Below are 23,530 nucleotides of genomic sequence, written 5' to 3'. Positions count from 1 at the left end.
AACAATTTTGTCCTGTATTTTAAATTTTATAATAATTTAGTTTATCTACTCTACATGTAACAATTTAGTCTTTCTATTTTAAAATTTGTAACGATTTAGTCCCTACGTTGATATTAGTATTAAGATTTTTAGTGAATTTCTTATACAAATAAACCGAAAATCTAATTAGAGACCCAATATTTTTACAAAATACAAAGTCTACGTCATAAAACAATAAGAATTGACATCTAATTTTGATGAATTATCTTACATCATGAACTAAATTATTATAAAATTGAAGATATATGGACTAAATCATGACAAACCAATGTCTAAGGATTAAATTGTTACTTTCATAAAAGTTTAGAAAGCAAAAATATTTTTTAACCAATTTTTAAATTGATCAGTTAGACTCTAAATGTATGAAATTGTTGCAATTAAACTCTTGAAAATTGCTGGGAAACCCCTGATACATAAGTAGTATTGTTCCAGTCAAAGCCAAATTGTTACTACAACAAAACAATTCTTTACACCAATTTTCTTCTTTTATAAAATCAAGATAGCATTTCAATATTGATCTCACAAGAAAATTTTATTTTAATGATTAATCATATACTTTTCAAAATTTATAGAGTCTAAAAAGGATCTAAGTTATAATAATTTTATAACTTAAGGGTGTCATTGTAACAATTCATATAGTTTAGTGGTGATTTTTGAAAATTTTTTCATGAATTTATATTATTTTGGTTTGTTTTTCATGAACTCAAAACTTCCAAAAAAAAAAAAATCATTTTGGTCATTCTCCTAAAATTAGGATCGAAGTGAATCGTATATAATCAATTATCACAAAAGTCGAAATGGACTCAATTTTGAAAATTAGTAAGAAAAATCATGTGTTGTGTTATTTTGTGTTAGGGTAGTACTCTTACATCTAGTTGATACACTACTTGATCAATTTCCTTGTAATGTAAGTGACTTCAATGAATGATATACTAGAAGGTGTTTGGTCATGTGCTAGAGGATGTGTGGGGCATCATCTATATGTAGGTGTATAGAGTTTTGGATGGAGACCATATAAAAGTAGATGAAACCTCAATTTTTTGGATGGAGACCATATAAAAGTAGATGAAACCTCAATTTAAACTCTCATTTTAGGCATTGATGAATAAAATCGAGATCTATAGCTATAGGAAAACGAGGAATCTAATCTTCTACTCTATAATGGAGGTCTCTAGCCAAATGTTAATAACATCTATGACAATCTAGCAAGAGTTTATGCATATTATGAATATCATCTTTTTAGCCTTTTAATGCAAGAAAATTGGTTCTTAGGTGGTCCTTTATTTGAAGGAAAGATTATTAAGAATGCAGTCAAAATCCCACATTGGCTAGATAAAGAAAAGATCATAGGTTTATGAGAGATAACAACTATCTCCAATAGTATAAGACCTTTTTGGGTGAAACCAAAAGCAAAGCTGTAAGACCTTATGTCCAAAGTAGACATTATATTATCATATCATTATTTAGATATTTGGAAGTTTCATTGTCCTTGAGAAGTAGTACCAGAGCAAGCCCTGACATAGCCATATCGATAGAATCTTTGAATGCCAAACAAAGAAGGCTGATGTCCAAAGTATACATACCATTATGGAGAGATCCATTCTCTCTAATAATCTCATCATCTACCTTAACAAATAGAAGACGTTAAACTCAACCTTCATATATGTCGTCTATTAGCACAAAGTAGCAATTAAAATAGAAGAATTTACACTCAACCACTTCTTGAAGCTCTAAACATGAACACGAGAACTCTAATACTCAACCTTCTTGTATGTCTTAAGAGTTTGCTTCCAATAAGTTAAGAATTATTGAATTAAGTATGCGTGTGAACAACCAATACAATCAAAATTCATCCAAGATTAACTCATAAAAGACAAAATGGACACAAGAATTAACAAAATAATGATCATCTTGATTTACAGATGAGGTGCAGCGTATAAAATCCCATGCACCTCCACCTTCATTTACTGTGGACAGTTGCTGTGAATACAGAAAGAAAATAACCTGTAAAGAAGTTACAGACAAGTCACAGACAAGATCTTACATTTAGCTTTTTGTTCTAAAGCTCCTACCAAATTTGGTATACCAAAAATGAACTCTACATTCCTCACTATAATACATATTTCAAATTGAAAGCAGACTTTCCCGTGCACTGCAATCAAACTGGAGCAGGACTTTGCTCAAGGAGTTCTTTCCCTGTAATGCCATCCTTCAAGGTTTTGAAGTAAACATTGTAGTCTTTTTCTGGGGGTGGATTCTCAGGGTCCACAGTGAATGGCTCGCTAAATGGAATCACACTTTTAACCTGCAAGAGAATAATGATATCACTGAGAACTTTAATGCTTTTAGTCCACATTTTGTAACTAAACACGATCATCTATATAATCAAATCCCCAGGTTCAGTATTCTGCCTTTTTTTGTGGTCATTCAGCTTCAGTCCAATCAGTAAAGCTAAAGATTCTTACCTGCATGCCCTGCCATTGCACTTTATCTTCTTTTACCAGTGCGTGTAGGGGCTGGGGGGAGGGGGGATTCTTGATCTTTTGGTTTTTTATTGTTTTCTTTGGACTTAGGAACAAACAATCTTTAGACATGTGATCACTTTAAAAATATTGGGTGAAAATGCTTTTTTATAATTCGTTTATGGTCCATGAGATAAGGAGCATCAGGAATTTTCTCTACTTATGAAGGACAAACAAGTATATAAACCTGCATTTCAATTCTACAACTACATCATAACATGGAGTTTCATTTCAAAACTAATTTGTGATGGAAGGAGTAACTCATCTATCTTATAAATATCGTTGAGATCTCTTAAATTTTCCAATGCAGGGTCCTTAAGCTATAATCTTCTACAGGGGTAAGGTCAAGAAGTTGGAGAATACTTATGTGTGGAGAATTATTCTATCTGTCTTCATTTTTCGAGAAGTTCCATTTAGTTTACTGCCCATAGAACCATGACATAAAAGTTGAAACAGCCATGGAAGATAACAATGAATGAGATATTAAATAGATCATGAATGGAGGCAAATAGATTATTTTACCACATAAGAAAATAAAATATAAATAAAGAGGGAAGGAGGGAATTGCCTCAAACGTTTTGTCACATGCGTGTGGACTTTCCAAAGCAGCAATACAAATACGAGCAATTTCTTCCCTCGATACCTTACCCTATGTTTAGAAAAGGAAAGAATACCATCACAAGAAATCTATGTCAATTTGAAAACCAGAACTGAAGTTAAAAAGTGTCTGATTCATCGTAATATGATAGAACTTGAACATATTGAAAGATAAACAATAACGAAAATATAAGATAAACCAAGTGTTCGAGGTACTTGAATCCTCCCAATCTTGAGATACTCGCAAGTCCTACTTCATATTCCTAAATATTGCTTACCCCCTCCTTCCCTACCCACTATAATTATAACCAAGCTTCCCTAATAAACTACTAACCAATTACTAATATTCCCTTAATATCCCTCTAATACTAGTCCTATCATAACCTTCTGTTGGAGTATGTAGGAACAGCTGATAAATGTATATTTCATTGATATGTATGTCCAAAATCTAAACGTTATACATCAGTTGTTGTGGTACCGTTATATCATCTCCTTGATCAAAAATGAGATCTGCACCAGCAGGCTCCTCTGTTAACGCGCAAGGTCTTATTATTGCATAAGGAATTCCACTTTCCCGAATTAAGTCCTCTCCCTGTAGAGGAAATGGCCAATATTGAAATGAAATGGAACAAAAAAAGTAATATGTGAAAGTTGAATCATCTGACGAATTCTAGAAGATTGTATGAATAGAATTAAGTCTTAAACCTTTAATTTGAATGTAAGAATAAAATCCAATTCTTTATTCAATCGGACAGCAGGAGGTTGTTTGCTGAGATCAAGCCCAGGCCTATCAGGTCGTGTAACTCCAGCAGAACTCACATGGACAAACCTACAGTAGACAAAAAGAGAAGAGGAACTGTATAAGAAAATTGGAAAGAGATCAAAATCAGCTGAGTCCTAAAAGATTGTATTTTTGGTAAACCTGGGAGTTATAGGATCTTTTATATAAGCCCTTATACTTGATAAAGGAAGTTGAAATGGACCTTCAACAAAAGTTGGGTTGAGTTTCCCATCATATTCAAATTTGCTAAACATGAGCTGCATATGATTATCAGTTCATCAGAAGCACATGTCAAAAAGACCATGCTAGGGAAAAAATGAGAATGAACTAAAAGAAAAGGAATCTTGCCTGCAGTGACACAATATTCGTAGGGTCAAAAGGTGGGGCATCTGTGACAGTTCGAGCTCGAAAGATTGGCCTCAAAGAGGTAAATGGCACACGAACCTGAATATTTGAGGTAAAAGAAATATAATCAGCCAGTTCGATTAATCACTAAAAATAAAATAAGGTTGGATGGTGTTACTCACTGACTGCCATTGGCCTTTTGCAGTGTCAAAGCCGGCTGTATAACCAACAGTATCCCAATCTGTGCTGGTCCGCACAATCAGTTTATACCGACGTCCATCGCCTTTGAGACGCAACTCCAATCCATCATAAGCAGAAAGATCTTCTGGTACAGAAAAATTCTGTAAAAACACAAAACACGAGGAACTATGACATTAGATTAGGGGATGTAAAGGTGCAACCTCTTTGTTTTAAAAGACTATGAGAAGAAACAAAAGGAAGAGAAAATGATCGACTGAAGGACAAGCTTATGAAGCAAGAATTAATTCCCGTTCATAATAAGCATAAAGACAAAAAAGAAAAAAAGAGGATCATGATTTGAGGGTTGGTCATTCATACTAATACAACAGAAAAACAAAGTGATGCAATTCAAATTTGGAAACATAATATTACTTCAAATGCTACTCAAAACGAAAATCTACCTTTTCGTGATGATGATAAAAAAAACAGTTCTACAATTTATCATTAATTCCTGAGTTAATAGACTTGTTTTTAATTTAGTTGTTTTCATAATCCATGACTTAAGAATGACCGTCAAGCATTCTGTACGGAAAAGACCACTACAATTAGTTATAGACATCTGACAATGTAAGGCATAGACAAAGGAAATATTCAAAATATATAAATTACCCTTGTCCGAACACTAGTAAAGCCACCATTGTTTGCAGTTGAAACAACACCTGAAGCAGATGCATCCAAACTTAGATTCTTGATCACAATGTGTTCATTCTATTAACAGTGAGGTAACCTTGAGCTGGTACACTGTCTAAAGACTTAAAGGAAGAAACCTTTAAAAACTCCAGTTGGTCCACCATTTTCACCACCTTTCATGTCGATTTGAAATGAACTTTCACTCACTCCACCCATTACCACATCGTCTAAAGCACCCCAAGGAATTTCTTTGAGATTGTTTCCTGCAAATTATGAAGTGAAAACTCAATTACTCCTGGAACATGGTTCTCGCCTTGTATACATGATTGCGTCATCACGGTTGCTGAAATCATCTCTGTGTCTTGTCCCTTGGTCTCACAATCTTGGGATCAAATTTTCCTCTTTTTAACCAACAGTTGCCCCTTCCCTGAGTTGTAACTTGTAAGAAATCTCTTTCATTGTGATGTGTTTCCTAAGACTTCTTAGGATCAGTTTAAATTATATGATTAAATAGCCCGTTTAAATTAATGTGGGGCCCAAGCCCGAAACAAAAGGAAAAACCCGATTCACCCAAAAATTTGGAGGGATAAAAATGGCATTCCCCACCTCTTCAAGAGGAATCAATCAATAGACCTAACTTCTAATTTTAAGGTGGACTCAAATTGAGAATCATTCTAACTTGGAAGCAACAAAAATGAGGGAAAATAAATCCTTACAATTAAATTACCTATGAATGAACATGGCCCAAAGGAAATTAATCCATGGATTGTTACCTTATTTTGTGATGGAGCAGACAAATAAGGATTGGAATAAGGTGGTATGAAATTGACAAATAAAGAAAGCAAGATAACGTAAACAATAAATATCAACACAGAGATTTATGTGGTTCACTAACAGTGTGTTAGCTACGTCTACGGGCAAAGAGAGAGACCGGTTTATTATTAGAGAAAAATATCAAATAATACAGATTGCAGAAATGTTACTAGACCCCATGCTTGGTCATTCAAAGCGTCAGCTAGCAGATTCAAGGCATTTTAACATAGAATTGGAGGAATCATCCATAAAAGTATACAACGGAAATCAAGGAAAATGACGCTCAGGTTTCAATTTTCAATGTCAATATATAAGCTGCCCTAATTGTAATACATCTTTCATTGTTGATTTATGTAAACATTTTATTTTTATTTGGTTTTATTTACTGTAATTATTTTGTAGAATTCTTTCCTTCTTTGTCAATATTTTCATTATTTCATTTACTCTGTATTCTATTTAAATTAGGGCTTTATACCCTTGTAATTAGAAGAAAAAAGTGAGAAATATTTTCACATGGTATCAGAGCATCAAACAAAAAAACCCCAACCCTAATTTTAGTACCACCACCGTCGTAACCAGCCTCAACCGTCGACGCTACTACCATGGGAAATTTGTACGGATGACCCAAAAATTGAGCCCAAAATATCAAATGACCCATTTTTAAAATATAATGTCAATTGACCCTCTGCTGACATCATCGTCATACCAAATTACATAAATTGCCCTTACTTCTTCGTCTTCTTACCTTTTTGCTAAGAACCCACCAAAACTTTTTCTATTCTTCATTCAAATTTTCCAAGGCTAATGGCTTCGTATTGATCATAAACGAAAAAATTATTTCTAGCTTGCAAACGATTCTACTGCCGCCGACAAATCGAATCTGATCGGTAAATCTTTCAATATGTGCTTGAAAATGTCTTACACTGATCGGTAATGGGGCTTTGTGGGTCGTTCTGGGTTTAGAAATACACTGATATGGTTTTTTTATTTGTTTTTTTTGTTTTCGATGTGTTCTGTGGTTGAAGACGAGTAGAAAGAGTTTGTGAGCGAGATAAGTGAGAGTAAAATCGGTAGAGCAACACCGGAGAGAGCAAATGTGAGCGAGATAAGTGAACCTATGGTTTTTTTATTTGTTTTTCTGGTTTTCGATGTGTTATGTGGTTGAAGACGAGTAAAAAGAGAGAATGTGAGGGAGATAAGTGAGAGCGACACCGGAGAGAGCGATACTGGAGAGAGCGATACCAGAGAGAGCGACACCGGCGAGAGCGAGTCCAGCGAGAGCGAGTCTAGCGAGATTTAAATAGAATGTTGTTTTACATTTTTTTTTTCCTAAAGGAGTTTACTAATTGAATTTTTATTTCATGCATGAGTGATTTAAAATGGCTACACATTTCAGAATAGCCGAAGCCTACCGATTTCCCAGTCAAGTAACCAACTTGGCCTACATTGCTAATGCAAACAAGATTGTGAAAGAGAAACTCACGCCAACGCAGTTGCACATGTTTAAGAGAACAGTTTTTGGGCGATTTGTAGACGTTGATATGGTGTTTAACAGCCCAATTGTCCATCACATGTTGCTTAGAGAAGTGAAGAGCATAAGATCAGACTCAATGTCATTCTCTGTCTGTGGGAAGATTGTCACTTTTTCGAAGGATGACTTTTTGTTGATGACTGGTTTGTGGCAATCCCCAACAGCAGTCCTCATATGAACTTGCTATCAAGTATTTTGGTAATCGAGTGACGAAGGACACTTTACACCTCCGTCAACTTGAAGAAAAATACAAGGACTTACAGTTTGAAAATGATGATGATATTGTGAAGATCAACCTAGTTTACTATACTGAGGTCGCAATGATGGGGAAAAGCAAACAGAAAAATGCAATCGACCTCAAACGTTTCAAGGACGTTCAAAACTTGAGCACTACAATAGTCTTGATTGGGGTACCATTATATGGGAGAGGACATTGGATGCCCTAAAGACTGCGTTGAATGATAAAAGCAGTCTATACAAGACGAAGGTCAAAGCAAATAAAAACTACGTTGTGAAGTACTCCTTACGTGGATTTCCACAAGCGTTCCAGATAAATTTGATTAACATAATAATCGTGTTGTTTGATCTAACGTTACTATTGTTCTTAATATATTTTAAATTTTATTTAGGTATGGACATACGAGATCCTAGCTTCATCGATAGCTGGGAACATTGCGGAGTGAAGGAGCAAGGTGGCTTTGCCCCGCATATTACGATGGTCATGCTCACACTCAGTGTCCTTCAAAGTACTCGAGAGAGAGATATTCGAGTCTAACAATGTACGTTTACTCTATACATAATATGTTTATCTGGTTGTTAAATTGACACTAACCAGTTTACTGGGTTGTTATGCAGATAAAGGTTAAAGAGGGCACTATCATGTCAGATGCTGAAAGGGAGTTTCGGGATACCCCAGTGAAATGACGACCTATATTTGAGCTAGGTGTGGATGATGATAGTTCTGAAAGTGGCAATAGGTCGACGAGTGAAGGGGGTAATCCTGAAAGTGAAAGTGACAGTGATGATCATCGTGGAGATGACAATGATAAGGTTGTCAGGGTGGAGGGAGGGGATGAACCCGAGCATTCTGAGCACGAAGATGCTGAATATGGAAGGGTGGAAGGAGGGACATACACACCTAGTAATGATATGTTCCATGATATGATGGGGGATGTACGCGAGGAGGACGAGTTGAACCAAGTTGATGTCTATCTTGCGGACTCCGGTACAGAACGACCTGTGGATGAGGAGTGTCCTGAGTATGCTGCCTGCCACAGGGAGGGAGCCAATCCCGACGAGTCTATTTATTCGTACCTGCGGTCCATTGACAGCTCACTATCGAGATTGGATGGTCGTATATCGGGTTTAGATAGTCGTGTATCCAGTATGGAGGAAAACATGACTGACATGAAAGGGCAATTGTCGGGCATCCTGTCATTGTTGCAGTCTATGTGCAAGGTTTGCATCATTTTATGTCTTTATGTGTTTAGTTTTTACATGTTTGTGAACTCACCATTTTACTTTACTAATTGAAGGGTTCCATGGTGAATGAGGAGACGACCAGGTCACCCATCCCATCTTAGGATCCCGATACGACTGCGACTGCCTTTGACACTCCCATCCCCATCCCCCCTTTACAGCCCGATACCACCACTGCCACGACATCACCAATTAATGTCGAACCTATACAGGCCGACGTCCCATAAACAAAGCCCAACATGTCTGCCTTACTCACCATGCCACATACAGAGGCTAGCATGTCTGGCATCCCAGAAGCCGACACTTCTGGGATTGTTACGACCACAGAAGGAGTTCCACTGGTGAGTAATTTATTGATCAGTAATCTTTGTTTATATTTTTATATTTCTTGATGAGTAACGTTTCATTATCTGTTTATGTAGGAATCTCGAAGAATTAGTCGTAAGAGAAAACCTGTTGATAAATATACACCCCCAGCCCAAGTAAAGAAGAAAAGTGTGGTTAAACATCCTCTCCCAGGTGTGGCTACGTCAATATCCAGATCGATCGTCACATATAACGTAGCACACAATGTTCCACACAATATCCTAACAGAAATGATTGGCTGGATCTCGGATGACAATACAGACAACGAGGTTCGAGAGAACTCCTTTAAACTACTCGCCAAGCAATTCTTCAAGGAATTGATTATCCCGAATTCGTTGGTCGAGTGCGATGTAAGTGTCCTAGTCTTTACGTCTTTACGTGTTGGCTATCTTGTACTTTTACTGACATATTAATTTTTCGGCAGACCATAAATACTTTATTTTATTTTATGAAAGATAAATTTTATACCAGCCCCGACATGTGCATGCACAAGTTCACCATCTTGCCAATTGGTGTAATGGTAAATTTTGATATTTCGTTTCTTAACTTCTCATTTTGTTAAGTTTCCTAGTCTTTACTTCTTTACTTAACTTCTCATTTTATTTGACAGAGTCACCTTAATGCTCGTGGCGGGGTATTTAAACGAATAAATAATAAGTCACTTCTGGAGGCTGCCTTAGCATGGGAAGATGAAGACACGTATAAGGACTACGTCACCGGTAAATTCGATGTCAAATGGGCAAATGTGGATTTCGTTTATACGGCGAAGAATATCAGTGACTGGTCCTTGCAATGAACATTAACAGAGGCCACATATTCGTGTTCGATTCACTTCTGTCATACACACCAATGACAAAGCTGGTGAATTGGCTAGAGCCATTGACGATCACAGTACCATCCCTACTTCACTACTGTGACGTGGATCGATCGAAGTCGGACCTATCCACAACCCGTTGGAAAATCTCGAGACCTATGAACGTCGACATACAACACGGGTCGCTTGATTGTGGCATCTTCGCAATCAAACTACTGGAACACCTGGTGACTGGTGTTGATCCATCCGTAATCACTCAGGAGAAGATGAGTGAATATAGGATGCAATTAGCGTGTCAACTATGGGCAAACACTCCATATTTTTTATATGTATAGAACATGTATTTTTTATGTATGTAAAAACATTCATTTCTTTTTTATGTATGTAAAAACATTCATTTCTTTTTTATATATGTAAAAACATTCATTGTATAATTGAACATATATTTTTTATGAAAGTTCAAAGTTCAAAGTTCAATATCAGAATTTTATTAGAACATGCATAATTGAGATTAGAACATTATATGGTTCAAGGTTCAAAGTTCAAAGATTGAAAGAGCGAGATGTTCAGAGAGAGCGAGATGTTCAGAGAGAGCGAGATTCATGGATAGCGAGATTGTGAGAGAGAGCGAGATTGTGAGAAATCCAAACGATCGTTTAGTTATTAGTGTACGATTGTTTAGCTTTACTATACGATCATCTAGACAAATACAAACGATCGTTTAGTTATTAGTGTACGATCGTTTAATTTACCAGCGCTCCCAAAGTTAAACGATCGTTTAGCTTTACTATACGATCATCTAGACAAATCCAAACGATCGTTTAACATTTAGTTTACCGACGCTCCCAGAGTTAAACGATCATTTAGCTTTACTATACGATCGTCTAGACAAATCCAAACGATCATTTAGTTATTAGTGTATGATCGTGTACCTTTACTAAGCAATGAAGCCTGAAGTATACGATCATTTAGCACGCTCCGCATAGGTAGTAACTAAGTGAGAGAGCGAGATTGAGAGAGAGCGAGATCATGAGAAAGAGTGAGATTGTGAAAGAGAGTGAGATTGAGAGAGTATTTATTATCCATTTTTGTTACAAGTATGAAGATTGAGAGAGTATGAAATTATTGTTTTTTGTTACAAGTATGAAGATTGAGAGAGTATGAAGTTATTGTTTTTTGTTACAAGTATGAAGATTGAGAGAGTATGAAGTTATTGTTTTTTGTTACAAGTATGAAGATAGAGAGAGTATGAAGTTATTGTTTTTTGTTATAAGTATGAAGATTGAGAGAGTATGAAGTTATTGTTTTTTGTTACAAGTATGAAGATTGAGAGAGTATGAAGTTAGTGTTTTTTGTTACAAGTATGAAGATAGAGAGAGTATGAAGTTATTGTTTTTTGTTATAAGTATGAAGATTGAGAGAGTATGAAGTTATCCATTTTTGTTACAAGTATGAAGACTGAGAAAGTATGAAAATGGAGAAAGTATGAAGATTGAGAGAGTATGAATGTTGCTATTATATAAATACTCCAGCTTGTTATTGTTTTTTGTTTACAAGATGAAAGAATGAAGTATGAAGTATGAAAAAGTATGAAGTATGTTACAAGTATGACGTATGAAAAAATGATCAATGGTATTTATAACTAAACTGGATGAGGGGTGTTTGTGTCTCGGTCTCTGGCATTTTCGGCACGTCGCACGGTTGTAAGCGGTTCAGTACAATTTTGGCAGTTATGTCCATAATTCCCACATCGACCACATTTCATTTATCTACAAAATTCTCTTCTGGATGGTATTCTTCTCACTCTCCGTCGCCCAGCTTGTGGCACAAACTTCAAAGGAAGGATAATCTTTTATACATATCCAGAATGTCTTTTCCATTCAGATATATGACCAAGTGGATTTATAGGCTCCGCATACGCAGTCATTAGAGAGTCCACTGTATAAAATCGATTGCAAAGACTGTGGATGGATATATTTCTTTCCTTGGCAGCAACAATTGCATGGGAATACAAGATACCAAGTGAGTCAAATTCCTTACACGTGCATTCTTTCGTGTGAAGATTGACAATACCGTCCAATCGATTATCTCGCACGTGTACCCGATAACAATCAATAGGCTCCACCCGATATCGTCTGCCCTTATCGGCTTCACTTGCCAATCGGGTTTCACAGTAGTCAGAGTGCAATGTCGTTCGAGATGCCCAATAATTCCTCCGTTCGTAGAACCACGATTGGAGCATTCCTCTAACATGTTCAATCAAGCATACTATGGGCATTAGTCGATACTCTTTAATTAAGGAATTGAAACACTCTGCACTGTTGAATGTCATGTTATCATATCTTCGTTCTATTTGGTAAACTCGTGCCCACCTTTGAAGACCGATGTCTTCCAAATATTTCGTGACAGCACCATCTCTAAAACTACGGAGTTCGTCCCATTTTGTCTGGAACTCTGTCATGCGAAATGCCCTTGCTGGATCTCTAAATATCTCAACAACCGTGCTATCCTTAAAATTTGTAACCAGATTCTGTTCTATATGTCATGTGCACAATCCATGAAATGCTGTGGGAAAAAATGTACGAATAGCATTGCCGATAGATACCATCCGATCAGACACAAACACCAAATTATCGGGTTCTCCGATACTTCATTTCAAGTTTGACATAAACCATTTCTATGATCGATTGGTTTCATTGTCCACTATTGCATATGCTAGTGGGTATAATTGATTGTTTCCGTCCATAGAAACCGCAACTAACATGATGCCTTTGTATTTTCCTTTCAAGTGCGACCCATCAACAATAATACAGGCCGACAGCTTGCAAAACCTCTAATACAAGACCCTAATGCCATAAACATGTACTTGAAATGCACCTCATCTTCAAATTTGATCTCAAAGACTGTACCCGGATTCTCTATTTTTAACGCTTCTCCATAAGCATGTAGTGTGGAGTATGATTATTCTGGAGTACCTCTAGTGAGATCATACGCAACTTCCCTTGCACGCCACGCTTTATCATAACTTATGTTCACGTCATAATCTCTCCTCATATCCTCAACGATATGACAAGGTTTATAAATACGTCTTATGCCCATGAACTTATCGTTGATGAGTTGACCAACAACTGTAGCAGTTGCTTGTCTATGGTCATTATTCAAAATTCCTATGGAATATGTGTGCGAACTGCAGTACTTTGTGATCTTGAATATATCAGACTCTTCCATTTTGACTGCACGAAGGCTCCACTTATATGTCTCCCCAATGCATTTGACAGTGAACAGAGATTTGGTTGATTTTCTGACCTTAAATTCAAAATTTATGTTGATAGACAGAATAGATAATCTCATTTTCAAGTTCTTTTTGCTCAAAAATAGTTGACCAACTTTAACGTTCTTTATCCCAAATGAAGAGGTGTCAGGCATAATCAACTTTGTCCTATGACTTGAAGACACAGATGGTGGAACCACTAAAGTTGCTGTAGAACGATGCACATCTCCATGATCACGATACATTTCATTCAATCCTACTGGTTGTTCATTCACATCCACATCCACTGAAGGACCACAATCCATATAATCGAATGTTGATGGTACAGTGTTGGTAGACAATGGAATATCAGTGTCGGTAGACAATGGAATATCATCCTTTTCCCGACAAAACTGATATGATTCCTCGTATTGTCTGTCCACAGCCGTATCATCATAACTCACATTTCCAAACCCCATTCCAACCCTTTCGTCCTGTTTAGACTTCAACGTTACAGCTATCTGAAGTCTACTAAGCTCTTCTCACAAAAGAAGGAAATGAACATCATCATCGTCCATTATGCATTGTGGAGGGGCTTCAAATTCAAGATTATATTTAACTTTCCAGATAAGATCAAACTCTGAAGAACTGACTTTTATAGCCCTATAAATGCGAGATTTAAGTTCTTCATAATTCAATGTAGGGGGCACAACGATTCCTTTTAACTGTCCCCCAATATACGAACTTTCATTCTCATCCCAATCACCTCCAAATCGAATAAATAGACATTTTTCTGTCATCCTATAAAGCAAGAGAACATTTGTCATTAAGTTTTACAAGCAATTGAAGTGTACTCTCGCTCTCTCTCAAAATCTCGCTCTCTCAAAATCTCGCTCTCACTCTCGCTCTCTCAATCTCGCTCAAAATCTCGCTCTCTCTTACTCTTCCTCTTTCTTACTCTCTCCCAATACAAAATTTCATAATGCTACCTTTCCAAAAATAACACATCAAAAATAATTAAACAGACTCAAAATAATTCACCTTTCTGAAAAAACTGTTCCTTTTTTAGAAAGCCTCGTCTTGGAAACCCCCGTTCGAAAAATCTCCGTTCAACAAAACACCGTCGAAAATCAAAGAAGTAATCACCTGGAGTTTAGAGTTCATTGAAATCACCATTGTATTGTGTTTAGGTATTATTGATTTGATTTGAGGCTTTCGTCATAACATTTTATCAAATCAACAGTACACTGACGAGCAATCACATCAAACCACGGAATTTCAAGCGAGAGCAAGAGCGTTTAATTAGACGAGAGCGAGATTTGCCTCGTGAGGCCGGTGTAAGGGCAATTTACGTAATTTGGTATGACGATGATGTCAGCAGAGGGTCAACTGACATAATTTTTTAAAAATGGGTCATTTGACATTTTGGGTCATCCGTACAAATTTCCCTACTACCATACCCAACCCAACCCCTACCACCGTCGTCGTGACACTGCCGTACCTAGCCCCCACCATCGTCGTCACAAGTTGTCGCCATTTCCGCACGTTAGCACCGATCGACACGTTTCCTTTGATCAAATCTGCGTGTTTCCATCGATCCGAGTAGATCTAATCCACGCGTTTTTGTCAATCCGAGTAGATTTGATCCGGTCCGAGCAGCACTGCCGCCGCTTACAACCTCTTGGCTAAAGATTACCTCTTTCCCCGCCTTTTGGCTAAAGTTTGACCAACTTCCCTAGCTGAATAGAAGAAAGGGGTTTCCATCCAAGGTTTAGTATCCTCTGGGTGCTATCGTTGATGTTGATCGTATCCCATTAAGTACTATAAACGAAAGGCAAGGTTTTTCTATCAATCTCCTGGCCATGACTAAAAAGAGCTTGTGTTCAACTCCGTGGGTTGGCTGGTTGGAAGGGATTGCTTTTTGTCGTTTGTTTTTCCCTTTGAGATCTTCTCCCGCGTGTTTCTGCCGATTTCTATTTCGATCCGTGTGTTTCTGCCGATTTTACCGTCGATTCTTGCTCGTTTTCTCCCGCGATTTCATCCCAAATCTGCTCGCCGATGCCACCGAACCTTCCTTATCTCTTCTGCTATTGTCAATAGGTTTTCTGGCCACATCCTCTCAGATCTGGTCTTCCCATTCACGAGTATCCTTGTTCTCTTCTGGTGAGGCTGCTGCATTTGTGAGTTATTTTTGTTTTTAACTCGTTTTTTTGGTTAGTAGTGTTCTTAAGATCCAGTTGTACACATCATGTCCGATAAAAAATCATCGATGGCCAAAGTTTCCAACAATCGTCAACTTCCAAATGTCCAAATCACCACAATTCGACTTCATGGGGACAACTTCCTCAATTGGTCCCAAAGCGTTCGGATGTATATTCGTGGACAAGGGAAGATTGGGTATCTTACTGGTGAAAATAAGGCACCGACCAAGATGGATCCATTGTTTGCTACTTGAGATGCTGAAAATTCCATTATCATGACATGGTTGGTCAATTCCATGAATGAGGAAATATGTTCCAACTACATGTGTTATTTTACCGCAAAGGACTTATGGAACAATGTCAACCAAATGTATTCAGACTTTGACAATCAGTCACGAGTACTGGAGTTGAACCTCAAGCTAGGTGATATCCGACAAGGAGGAGATACAGTTACACAGTATTTTCATAAGCTGACAAGAATTTGGCAAGATTTAGATCTTTTTGAAAGTTATGAATGGGAATCGACAAAGGATCAAGCACACTACAAGAAGGTGGTGGAGGACAGTCATGTTTACAAATCTCTCACTGGTCTCAATGATGAATTTGATGATGTTAGAAGTAGAGTGTCTAGTAGAAAACCTCTTTCCTCCATCAATGAAGCTTTTTCTGAGGTTCATAGGGAGGAAAGTCATCGAAGTGTTATGTTAGGCAAGAAAAGCACAGACTCTGTAGAGACATCTGCCTTGATGACTACTGCCAATAAGGCTTCTCTACCACCAAACAAACCCCGAGTATGGTGTGATCATTGTAACAAACCTCGCCATACTCGTGAGACCTGTTGGAAAATCCATGGAAAGCCTACAAACTTGAAGAACAACAAGCCAAGTGATAAAGGTAACAATCAATCCGCACCTCCCATTGCTAATAGTGCCGACCCCAATCCATTTAGTAAAAAGCAAGTTGATCAACTCCTGAGGCTATTAAAAGTCAATTGGCCATCGGGTAATCCTAGTACTTCCATGGCACAAATAGGTAGTTGTCCTCGAGCTTTTTCTTGTCTTAATTCATCTCCTTGGATCATAGATTCTGGAGTTTCAGACCATATGACTAGTACATCTCACTTTTTTTATTCATATTCCCCTCTGTATAGCATTGAGAAAATTCGACTTGCAGATGGTAGTTTCAATTCTATTGCAGGTAAAGGAACTATTCGTCTGATAGAAAAAATTACATTATACTCTGTGCTCCATGTCCCTAAATAAGCTTGTAATTTATTATCTGTGAGTAAACTTTCTAAAGACACTAACTGCAGTATCATTTTCTCTACAACTCACTATTGGTTCAGGATTAAGACTCGGGGGGAGATGATTGGACGTGCTAGTCTACTTGATGGTCTTTACTACTTTGATGACTTTCCGACTAGTGATAAAAAAGTTCAGGGCTTAAGTTGTGTTAGTTCTCCCTCTGTTCAAGAATCAATTATGTTATGGCATTTTAGATTAGGACATCCCAGTTTTTTCTATTTGAAGTTTTTGTTACCAAACTTATTTAAAGGAATTGATTGTTCAAATTTTCAATGTGAAAGTTGTACTTTGCTAAAAATCATCGGATCACATATTTACCAAAACCTTACAAGGCCTCTAAACCGTTTTACTTAATCCATAGTGATGTTGGGGATCCCTCAAAAGTTTTGACACAGTGGAAAATGTTGGTCTATTACATTTATTGATGATCACACTTGATTAACGTGGGTTTACTTGTTTACAAAAAAGTCTGAGGTCAAAGATATCTTTGTTCTCTTTTATAACATGGTTGAAAATCAATTTCAAACTAAACTAAGCATTCTACACTTTGATAATGAGACCGAATACTTCAATGACTTTTTAGTTGATTTCTTTAAGGAAAAGGGTATTTCTCACCAGTCCACTTGTTGTGATACTCCCCAACAAAATGGTATTGTTGAATGGAAAAATAGGCATTTACTTGATGTTGCTCGTGCTATTATGTTTTATATGCATGTTCCTTAATATTTGTGGGGCGATGCAGTTCTCACGACTGCCTATCTTATAAATCGAATGTCTTCTAAAATCTTTGATTTTAAAACACCTTTAAATCAATTTAAGAATTTTTTTTCCTACTGTTGTTTGTGGTATGATTTACCACTTAAAGTCTTTGGGTGTACTGCTTATGCTCATATCCCCCATTTTTCTCGGTCTAAACTTGATCCTAGAGCTCTTAAATGTATTTTCCTTAGATATGCCTCTGATAAAAAGGGATATAAGTGTTTTAACCCTCTCGCTAGAAAATATATTGAAAGTATGGATGTGTTGTTTTTGGAAAACAAATCTTTTTTTTTTTTTGACAAATTTCTCTTCAAGGGGAGATATCCAACTTAGAAGATAATTTTTGGGATACATCTCCACTTCCTTCTGTCATTTATCTCGAAAGTAGTAGTCTAATAATGCCAAACATGGGAAATTCAACTTCAGAAGAAGAAACACTTCGAAGAGATCTCATTGATTGACACCCTGAACTTCAAGTTTATACTAGAAAGGCAATAAATCAAAATAATCAAGATCAACGAGGCGACGTGCCACGAATTCAAGCAGATGCCCTGACGAATTATGCTAAAAATTCAGGTAATTCTCATTCTATTCCCATCTCCTCATCCACTCAAAATCCCTTGTCTGACCTTGACATTCCGATAGCCCATAGGAAAGGTATTCGTCGATGTACTAAATACCCTATTGCAAACTACCTCTCTTACCATAGACCGTCTGATGATTACAGAGCTTTCACCTCTAGAATAACAAATCTATTTGTGCCATGGAATATACAGGAAGCCTTGAATGATCTGAATTGGAACTTAGCAGTTATGGAAGAGATGAATGCTTTAGAAGAAAATGGCACGTGGGAAGTTGTTGAGCTTCCAAAAGATAAGAAGATAGTGGGATATAAATGGGTGTTCACTATAAAGTGCAAAGCTGATGGAAGCGTCGAAAGATACAAAGTGAGGCTGGTTGCTAAAGGTTTTATACAAACCTATGAGATTGATCATCATGAAACATTTATCCATGTTGCAAAAACCAATTCCATTAGTCTATCACAGTTAATTTTAAGTAGCATCTTTATCAACTTGATGTGAAAAATGTCTTCCTTAATGGTGAGCTTGAAGAAGAGGTATTTATGAATTTACCACCTGGTTTTGAAGCCAACCTTGGAACCAACAAAGTGTGCAAGTTAAAAAAATCTCTCTATGGCCTTAAGCAATCTCCTAGAGCGTGGTTTGGACGTTTTGAGAAAGCACTGACAAGTTATGGGTTCCGTCAGAGCCAAGCAAATCACACCATTTTCTAAAGACATACTAGTCATGATAAGATGGTTAGTTTAATAGTTTATGTTGATGATATCATTCTCACAGGTAATGATGATGATGAAGCTGAGATGAACAACTTGAAGGGCAAACTAGCTAATGAATTCCAAATTAAAGACCTATGACCCTTGAAATACTTCCTAGGGATGGAATTTGCTCAAAGAAAATATGTCGTTGATTTACTTGAATAGACGGGCTTACTTGGTTGTAGTACAATAGAAACTCCTATTGAGCCAAACATAAAATTGCAAGCTGCAAAGGATATAGAGATAAAAGACAAGGAGAAATATCAAAGATTCGTGGGAAAACTTATTTATCTATCTCATACTTGTCCAGATATGGCTTTTGTTATCAGTATGGTGAGTCAATTCATGCATGCCCCAAAGCCAACCCACTTTGAAGTTGTCTACAAAATTCTAAGATATTTGAAAGGGACTCCAGGAAAAGGGATACTATTTAAGAAGAATGGTCATTTATACGTGGAAATTTACATCGACGTTGATTGGGCAGGTAGTACCACATATAAGAGATCAACTTCTGACTATTGTTCCTTTGTTGGAGGCAATCTAGTTACGTGGCGAAGCAAAAAACAGTATGGTTGCTAGAAGTAGTGCCGAAGCAGAATTCAGGGTTTTAGCATATGGCATTTGTGAGGTATATGGATAAAAAGATTATTAGAAGAATTGAAATTTATCCGGGTAATGCCTATACGTACTGTGACAATAAGGCCACCGCCATTTCCATAGCACACAACCCGGTCCTACATGATAGGACAAAACATATAGAGGTTGATAAACACTTTATAAAGGAGAAGATTGATACTGGAATGATATGCACTACCTATCTCCCTACAACAGAGCAGATTCTTGATGTACTAATAAAGGAGCTTCCAAAATTACAATTCGACAGATTGATTAGCAAGCTGACAATGGAAGATATCTTTAAACCAACTTGAGGGGAGTGTTGATTTATGCAAATATTTTATTTTTATTTGGTTTTATTTGCTGTAATTATTTTGTAGGATTCTCTCCTTTTCTGTCAATATTTTCCTTATTTCATCTAGTCTGTATTCTATTTAAATTAGGGTTTTATACTCTTGTAATTAGAAGAAGAAAGTGAAAAATATTTTCACATTCTCATCTACAGATTGGAATAAAATTTTCCAGGTAGAAATGAAATACAATATGCTACAGCAGGTAGTTTTTTTCAATCAACGGTCCTAGACATTTGCCTTCCCCCAAAACTCTGTATAACTCACCTTTTTCTTTCCCTCTTTACTAGTAACCTCTCAATTTTTAATCTACATGTATCATCATATAGGACCTAGTGCCACACGGAAGAGAAAAGCAAATCACCGATAACTTGATAAAAGTGTACCTTCAAATCCAAAAAGTAGCTTCCCATTTCGGAGTCCAACACTAACCTTCACAGCATTGATCAAATTTCGCATTCCAATAAATTCCACCAATTCTGGTGAATCACCTTTGATCTGCATCAGTCAACCATAAAATTAATCTCGCCAGTAAGCAGTATTTCTTACGTTGTCTACAACACATGACCAAGTAAACTAAAATTTTCAGTTTCAACTCCCAAACCAAATTCGTTCAAATCTGACTCGGAGATTTAGCTTGTCACCTCAGGTTCAAAGAACTTGATTCCCTGCACCATATCAAAGATTGAATCAGCAAGCTGCTGCAGAGATATTGAATTGACTATAAATAAGAAGTTCCTGGAATTGACGAACAGCCAGCAAGTTCAAAATATTAATACTAATACTGGCATAGATTGAAGGTCAATAAACATACTTGGCTATACTTTGCTCTTTCTGGAGTGTCTCCTTCCTTTGGTCCAACAATGACGGAGACAGCATTAATTACTTTCCTCACTCCCTTAAAGTTCTCAGGTGCCAAAGTGCTCCCCTTTGTAACATCTCCAACAATCTGATATTCCAAGGTGAGGTAAATGATTTGGAGGTACTTGAAAGTTGAAACAAGTTCAAGCAGAACAGAGTTCTTATGCAGTGCATACCCTTCACAGTTCCAAAGAATGAGCAAACGACAATCAGAATGTGGTTTCTTAATAACATTATCTACCTATTGTGAAGTACTTACTAGTATACTTATTTCTATCTTTTTATATACCCACTCCTCCCAGATCTACTTCAGGGAGCATATTATATAGTCGTTTGGTTTTCAGATATGATTGGTTTAATGGCTAAAAGTTCACATCTAGCTAAATAAAATGATGGTATACATCCAGGAACGGATTTAGTATGGGTCCGGAGAGGCTCGAGCCCCCCGTCAACTTTATGCTCTTTATAAAATATATATATAAAAGACTGACATAGTATCAAAACCACTAGCTAGTCTGGTGGTAAATTTGTCTTCCAGCCCACTTTAGACCTAGGTTCAAGCCTCAATTTTGGAAAATTTTGAAGTGTCAAATGATTAAGAATTAACGAGTCAACTTCCTAAGACATGTCTTTACATTTCTCTTCACACCATGCCCGATTAAGTTGGTTGATACAAACTTTCATTTTGCTCACTAGTTATCATCCATAATACATTTACAGTATCTTGCTAAAGTATTGATACAATACTAAATTTACCTTCACCCATCCGGTTTAATTTTTAGATTGATTGGTAATTTAAAATGATATCAGAGTAGAAGGTCATGTATTCAAACCCTTGTAATGTCATTTATGCTCCATTTAATATTGACTTATACTTCTTAGATCTTCCACAAATTTCAAGCCCACAAGTGGGGAGAAATTTTAGAATGTTATATTAAATTTACTTTCACTCATCAATTTAAGCTTTTAGGTTGATCAATGATTTAAGAATCTTCGATACAAGAAAACTGAAGTTACTATAAAGCGAAGAACAAAAGCATAGCCAAGAAATAAAAAAAGCATTTACAATGACTTTGATCGGTAAGTGGTGATTTAACTAACCAAGTCAATGTCTGGGCCTAACATCTTCCTTGCTTTCTCTTCATTTCTGACCTGAAAGATATGTCATGTTCATATACAATTAAAAACAAGTGTAAAAATAACTGTTGAAAAAAGAAAAAAGGAACTCATATATCATACTTTTTCTGTCTCTTCTCAAAAGTTCTACAAATAGCATGTAGTTTGAATTGATCAAAGCACAACAAGTGGAAAACTAATAAGCTGAAAGTGGAAAGACAAATATACCAAAGCTCGGACTGGCAACCCTTTTTTCCTCAGGATATCTACCACCCTTCTACCAACCCCACCCGTTGCTCCAGCTACGAGAATGAACCCAGAAGTTTCCATTTCTTCAACAGGTCTGCTTGGTGATGGACCCGACAGTTGAGCAATCAGAGACTCAAAAAACTTCACCAATAACCAACTCAAATTTCAGTCAATTGATCAGAGGAAAAAAAAAACAATAAAACCATGAAATTAAGAAGTTAATCCAACCTTGGCTGGAGATGGAGGTCCATTGAAAAAATACAATGTTCTCAAAAACCTACCAAAATCCCAAGCTTCCGCAGAAATGGGTTTTGTTGGGAGTCTCACTGAGCAGGACTTTGGGATGCTTAAGTGGAGAAGAGAATGGTTTCCGGGGAGAATTTGGAGAAATGGGTTCGCAAGTTGAGATGATAGGAAGAACTTCCTTCTACTAGTGGTAGTGGGTGATGATGTAGGACTCTGCAAAGGCAAAATCAAGTTGAATTAAAGAATAATTGACATGGGTTTATCAGCTTAAAGATGAATTTCCAGTTCTTCAAGTGTGATCACCTTCAGAAGGAGGGAAGAGGACGATGGAGAAGAAGAAACTTGGAGGCCAACGCAACAGATTTCCATTTTTCAAGCAAGAATGGAAGAGAGGAAAGTTGGAGAAACATGGATTCAAGTTTTGTTCCCTTGTTGTTGATATTTCAGAATTGGAAGCAAATACAGACCACAAAAACCGCCAACATTCAGACCATAAATTACTTGTAAATAGTTCCTACTATAAAGCCTATTTAGAAAAAATTTATCTTAAATAAAAATTAGAAAAATTATTTCAAATAGTAAAACGGTTAGAAAATATTTACAAGATATAATAAAATTTTAGAATTATCAATGATAAACGTTGATAGACGTTAATAGACTTTTATCCGTGTCTATCAGTGACATTAATAAAATTTGTTTAATTAATTGAAAATCAAATTAATTTCCAATTTTAATTACCTCAAAAGCCAAATAAAGTTGAACAAGAAACATGCTAAATGAATAGAGTTCATTGAGACATTTTCTTATGTCATTCATTACAAAAAAGGTAAGGATAATATGGTGGTTGATGCGTTGTCAAGAAGGTATGCATTGTTTTCTTTCCTTAGTGCAAAAATTCTTGGTTTTAAACACATAATTAATTTGTACAGAGTAGAGACATCTGAATTTCATGATGTATATATTCAATGTTTAGAAGGAAAAGACGTGCATGATTATATTGTGTTTGATGAAATGCATTTTAGGAAAGGAAAACTTTGTATTCCCAAGTGTTCTATTTAAAAGTTGCTTGTGAAGAAAGCTCATGGG

General features: G+C 36.5%; 2 protein-coding genes across 3 annotated transcripts; one reads left to right on the top strand and one right to left on the bottom strand.

Moving 5' to 3' along the window:
- Positions 1 to 1,930: 1,930 nt before the first annotated feature.
- LOC120083546 (NAD(P)-binding Rossmann-fold superfamily protein) lies at positions 1,931 to 22,943 on the bottom strand. 2 transcript variants are annotated; one of them, XM_039039344.2, is made up of 16 exons: positions 22,748 to 22,943; positions 22,480 to 22,657; positions 22,178 to 22,339; positions 21,935 to 21,985; positions 20,787 to 20,921; positions 20,617 to 20,640; positions 20,359 to 20,470; positions 5,292 to 5,417; positions 5,134 to 5,183; positions 4,467 to 4,625; positions 4,288 to 4,383; positions 4,081 to 4,196; positions 3,864 to 3,987; positions 3,637 to 3,750; positions 3,130 to 3,210; positions 1,931 to 2,344 (listed from the first exon to the last, which is right to left on the bottom strand). In XM_039039344.2, exons 3-16 carry the CDS (start codon positions 22,277 to 22,279, stop codon positions 2,198 to 2,200), a joined length of 1,437 nt encoding a protein of 478 aa, XP_038895272.1. In that variant the 5' UTR covers positions 22,280 to 22,339; positions 22,480 to 22,657; positions 22,748 to 22,943; the 3' UTR covers positions 1,931 to 2,197. The 2 variants fall into 2 exon arrangements, with proteins under 2 accessions (XP_038895272.1, XP_038895271.1); XM_039039343.2 differs by having other exon boundaries at positions 22,427 to 22,657; positions 22,748 to 22,933.
- On the top strand, positions 14,542 to 18,023 carry LOC150034796 (uncharacterized). The gene has a single exon (XM_090316913.1). It carries the CDS (start codon positions 15,884 to 15,886, stop codon positions 16,868 to 16,870), a length of 987 nt encoding a protein of 328 aa, XP_090173039.1. The 5' UTR covers positions 14,542 to 15,883; the 3' UTR covers positions 16,871 to 18,023.
- Positions 22,944 to 23,530: the final 587 nt, after the last annotated feature.

Source organism: Benincasa hispida, chromosome 8, assembly GCF_027475165.1.
Source record: "Benincasa hispida cultivar pf3 chromosome 8, pf3_genome.v1.1, whole genome shotgun sequence".
Lineage (NCBI taxonomy): Eukaryota > Viridiplantae > Streptophyta > Magnoliopsida > Cucurbitales > Cucurbitaceae > Benincasa > Benincasa hispida.
Note: the sequence above shows the minus strand (reverse complement) of the source record. Positions and strands in the feature narration are given on the sequence as shown.